The sequence below is a fragment of the Nothoprocta perdicaria genome, unplaced genomic scaffold, assembly GCF_003342845.1.
Source record: "Nothoprocta perdicaria isolate Ctin4 unplaced genomic scaffold, notPer1 scaffold_218, whole genome shotgun sequence".
Taxonomy (NCBI): domain Eukaryota; kingdom Metazoa; phylum Chordata; class Aves; order Tinamiformes; family Tinamidae; genus Nothoprocta; species Nothoprocta perdicaria.
Genome location: NW_020455399.1, coordinates 350,812 through 355,700, shown reverse-complemented (window position 1 = coordinate 355,700; position 4,889 = coordinate 350,812). Strand labels below are relative to the sequence as shown.

The 4,889-nt window shown below is 67.0% G+C and overlaps 1 protein-coding gene across 1 annotated transcript in view; it reads left to right on the top strand.

Annotated features, from left to right (window-relative positions):
- The window catches only part of ARID3A (AT-rich interaction domain 3A), a 16,057-nt gene extending 12,476 nt beyond the window's left edge, over positions 1-3,581 (top strand). The window contains exons 3-8 of the mRNA XM_026038847.1: positions 481-553; positions 1,678-1,861; positions 1,933-2,180; positions 2,549-2,845; positions 3,140-3,229; positions 3,305-3,581. Of these exons, the coding sequence (XP_025894632.1) occupies positions 481-553; positions 1,678-1,861; positions 1,933-2,180; positions 2,549-2,845; positions 3,140-3,229; positions 3,305-3,489 (1,077 nt within the window). The 3' untranslated portion in view covers positions 3,490-3,581. The remainder of the gene's footprint in view (positions 1-480; positions 554-1,677; positions 1,862-1,932; positions 2,181-2,548; positions 2,846-3,139; positions 3,230-3,304) is intronic.
- The last annotated feature ends 1,308 nt before the right edge of the window (positions 3,582-4,889 follow it).

The following is a 4,889-nucleotide window of genomic DNA, read 5'->3' as shown; positions in this document are numbered from 1 at the left end:
GGCAGAGCGCGACCTGGCCGGGCGCCCGCTGCTCGCGCTGCGCCGAGGGCCTCGCGCCTTCCCCACGGGCCCTGCTTGGCACCGCGCGTCCACAGGCAGCCCAGCTCCTCCCCAGCCGGGTATCCCAGGAATTGGGGCTCCCGCACGGGGGGGATCCTTCCTTTCACCACTGCAGAGCCTGTGCCGTGCTCTTCATGCAGCATTGGCCAGCGGCACCCGCAGTTGGGAGCCCGGGGAGGCGTCGGGGCGGCAGCGGCGTCCTGGGAATGCGCGGGCAGCCGGGAAGTGGGTCCCGGAGCCTCTGCGGATCCCGAGGCTCGGGGCCTCGGCGGCCGCTGCTCCCCAGCCCCGGGAGATGCAGAACCTCCTTGATGCCCCTGGGCTGTGTGGAGGGGCCGGCATGGGCACCCCGGTATGGGCACCCCAACACCCCGGCGTGGGCACCCCAGCGATTTTCCTTTCTCCTTGTCCCCTGTGCAGCTGTACGAGCTGGATGGCGACCCCAAGAGGAAGGAATTCCTGGATGACCTCTTCAGCTTCATGCAGAAGCGAGGTGAGCTCCGGCTGCCGGCCGCGCCGCGCGGATCCGCTCCCGGCTCCCAGCAATGCGGGTTTTATTTCCTCTCGTGTCATTATAACCTCAAGGTTAACGCTCTGGCCAGACAAGTAGTTAATTTTTAACCTCTTTGCAAACCGGGGTCAAACCTGCTCTGTTGGAATCGGTGCCATTAACTCAACAGAGCAATTAAAGTCGTTAAATTATTACACTGGCCCTGCTTTTTGTCCCTTTGAGTTGAATTTTATCAAAGCCGCAGGAACTCGCTGCCCCTTCCTAGCAGGACAGGCCCTTTCGGGGGGGTCTGGCCCATCCTTCCCACCCCCACTCTGTGCTGCCCTTCCCTCTCCTTGCTGCCGAGGTGGCAAAATCTGCCCCTGGGGTCGGAGCCTTCGTGTGCTCCCCTTTCCAGAGCCGGACGGGCAGCTCCGTCCCGGGGAGGCTGCAGGGCTGGATCCCAATCCTGCAGCACCGAGTGCCGGGTGCTCCCTGCGCCGCCTCCTGCCCCTCGAAGGGCTCGTGTGGAGCTCCGGGGCACCCAGCGCGTTTGGAAAAGGTTGGCCCGTGAGAGGCAAAGGAAACTATCCGAAAAACAGGATGTTTCCTATTTTTCCACGTGAGCACCTGTGCCTTGCATGCACGTTTCATTACCGCGTGGTGGGACCCGCATGGGGCCGGTCCCGCGCGCCCGTCCGGGTGAGTGTCCGGTCCCGGGGCCGGGGGGCTCTGCGGGCGCTGGGGAGCCGCCGGGCAGGGCTGGGATCCAGGATCCGCCCGGAAGGGGAACGGGAAGGAGAACGGGAGAGGGCCGGAGCTCCGGCAGGGCGGCCCGGAGCCGCGGGAGGTGCTGCCCTCTCCCGGCCCGTGTGTGGGCTCCGTGCATGGTGTCACCGCTCCGGCGTCACCGTGCTGGTGTCACCGCTCCCGTGTCACCGCTCCGGTGTCACCACGGCCCGCAGCCCCGGGCAGGCGGTGGCAGCTTCCAGGGAACACCCTATGGAGCAGGGAGGGGGCTGGCGGGGAGGGGACGGGGGGTCCCCGGCGTCCCCGGCCCGGGGACGTTGCAGCTCTGCCCGAGGCGGCGCCGCCAACCCTGCGCTCTGCTCTGCCCCGCTCCACAGGGACCCCCGTCAACCGCATCCCCATCATGGCCAAGCAGGTGCTGGACCTCTACATGCTCTACATGCTGGTCACGGAGAAGGGCGGCCTCGTGGAGGTCATCAACAAGAAGCTGTGGCGGGAGATCACCAAGGGCCTCAACCTGCCCACCTCCATCACCAGCGCGGCCTTCACGCTACGCACGCAGTGAGCGCGGCGGCGGGGCGCGGGCCGCGGGCCGGGGTGCAGGGCACGGCGCTCAGCGCGCCCCGTTGCAGGTACATGAAGTACCTGTACCCCTATGAATGTGAGAAGCGGGGGCTGAGCAACCCCAACGAGCTGCAGGCGGCCATCGACAGCAACCGGCGCGAGGGCCGGCGCCAGGGCTTCGGCGGCTCCCTCTTCACCTACTCGCCCGGCGGCACCCACGGGCTCCTCTCCTCGCCCAAGCTGCAGGTGCCGGCGCTCGGCCTGGCCGCGGCCACCAACGGCGGCTCCATCGCTCCCGTGCAGAAGATCAAGAAAGGTGGCGGCGCCCGGCGCGCGGGGAGGGATTTGGGAAGGGATCCCGCAGAGGCCAGCGCAGATGTTCCCGATCCCATTCCTTGCAGATGTTCCCAATCCCATTCCCTGCAGATGTTCCCCATCCCTTTCCCTGAGGATGTTCCCCATCCTTCACTCCCCAGGTGCCCCCCAGGCTCTGGCTTTGCTGGGTGCTCCCGGCAGGAGGGTCCCTCCGCGAGGACACAGCTGGGGTGTCCCAGGACATGGGGGGCTCCATGTGGGCGGGATGCCGGCAGTACGTGGGGTGTCCCGGGACACGGGGGGCTCCCCGTGGGCAGGATGCCGCCAGCACAGCCGCTGGCCGTGACCGTCCCCGCCGCTCTCCTGCAGAGGAGGACTCGCCCATCCCCATCTCCGTGCCCAGCCGGCTGCCCGTGTCGCTGGCCGGCCACCCCGTGGTGGCGGCGCAGGCTGCCGCGGTGCAGGTGGCCGCGGCCGCCCAAGCGGTGGCCCTGGAGCAGCTGAGGGAGAAGCTGGAGGCCGGGGAGCCGCCCGAGAAGAAGCTGGCGCTGGTGACGGACGAGCAGCAGCGGCTGATGCAGCGGGCGCTGCAGCAGAACCTGCTGGCCATGACGGCCCAGCTGCCCATGAGCATCCGCATCAACAGCCAGGGCACCCGCTCGCCAGGTCAGTGCCCATCCCGCTGCGCCCGGAGCCTCGCGCTGCCCCGGAGCGCGCCCGGCCCCTGCGGGCACCGGGGCTGCTGCTGGCCGTGCCCGGCTCCGGTGACGGGTTGGTGCTCGGCCGGGCCGTCCTGCGGCTCCGTGCGGCATTCCCGGGCAGAGCCGAGCCCACGCGCCCCGCAGCAGCACCGGGAGCACGGGGCTATCACTGCCGCGCTGCGCTTGCCCGGGAGCCGGCCCCTTTCCCTGCGCCCGCGGTGTCCCTGCGTGGACACCTCCTCACGGGCGCCCTTTGCAGAGAGCCGCCCGGAGCCGGGCGGCAGCGCGGGCAGCAACGGCACCAACAGCATCAGCATGTCGGTGGAGATCAACGGCGTCGTGTACACAGGTAGGGGCAGCGCTGGGCGCGCGGCCGGGACGGCGCCTTCCCGCCGGCGCCGGCTGCCCTCGCCTCTCTCCCCAGGTGTGCTCTTCGCCCAGACGCCAGGCCCTTCCTCCTCCTCCTCCTCCTCCTCCTCCTCCTCCTCCTCCTCGCTCCCGGCCTCTGCCTACAGCAAGGGTGGCAGCGGCGGCCGGAGCGGCGGCCCCGCGGCGGCGCCCGCGGTGTCGGTGCCGCCCAGCTCTACCTCGAACAACCCTTCGCCTTAACGCCCGGCGCCGGCGGCGCCGCCGCGGGGCCCCTCGGGCTCCCTGCCCGTCCGTGTCCTTTTGTTGGGTTTCTTTTGCGTTTGCCAGGAAGAAAAGCTTTAGCCCCGGGGGGTTTCATTAGAGGCCGCTGGGCTCTGAGCGCCCGCCGTGCCGGGCGCCGCGCGGCGACCCTGAGCTCCTTACCTCACACACACCACACTTTGCACTGTACCTCTATTATTATTATTATTATTTTTTAACTCGTGTTACCTCCAGACAGACGTACGGACGCCTGCCAACGCGAGCTTTAATGAAACCTCCTGGCCCTCTTTAAAGAGAAAAAAAAGAAAAAAAAATGGAAATCGGGAGATATTTTATTCATTTAGATCCTTTTTTTCCCCCTTTATTTTGAGAACTACGCTCACTATATGGGATTTTAAGAGGTTGTTGTTTGATTGTTTTGTTGTACATAGCTTCTATTTTATTCTCTAAAAAGAAAGAAAAAGAATGGAACTTTAACAAGCAGATGATATATATTAGCGTTCATCAGGGAACAGGAGCTCGGGCACTTCTAACCTCCCCTTTCTTTTCCCAATGCGGCTCCTTCCCGGGAAGCGCCGGCTCTGGCTCCGGCCGGTCCCACGGGGCCACGGAGCTTCCCAGCGGTTCCCGGGGACCCCCGCGCAGGTGGGGACAGGGACGCCCCGGGCACCGGCGGCCGCTGCTCGGACCCGCTGCCCGCTCCGGTCCCGGTCCCGATCCCTGGAGCGGAGCCGGCGGCGGGATGGGGACGCGGGACGGGCGGGACGCGGCGCTTTTGCTGCGGTTGAAGCCGGTTTAGGGCTTGTCCTGCCCTCCCCCGGAGACCCTCCCGCGCGAGGCTGGTTCGGGCACATTGCGCCCTGCTCTGACACCCGATCCGGCCCTGGCGCTTCCCGCAGCAAACTGGTTTGGCGCGTCCCGCGTCCAGTGTCCCGCGTCCCGTGTCCGGTGTCCCGGTGCGGGGCGTTGCCGCGGGGCCCGCAGCAAAATCAGGCAGAGCTGCTGCCCGTGGCCCCGTGTTCCCGGGCGGCCAGGCTGGGGGTGCCCCCAACGCCCCCTCCCCAAGGGCCCGGAGCATCCAGCAGCTCCCGGACGGACCCCAGCTCCTCTGGGGGCTCCGATGCCCCCCCGGAGCCCCCTGCCCTGCAATTCCCATCGGCGACACGAGGCCGGACCCCCCGGCGTCCCCGATCCTCAGGTTCCCCCCCGGCTCCGGGGGTAACGGGAGACGCATCCGGCGGCCACTCGGGTCTGGGATTGGTGCCCAGGGCAGGGCGGGTAGATTCCTAGTGAGTTTTGCATTTGTACAGTCACTTTCTTTTTATTATTTTTATTTTTTTCCCCTACTCTTCTCCCCCTCTGCCTTTTTTTTTTTTTTT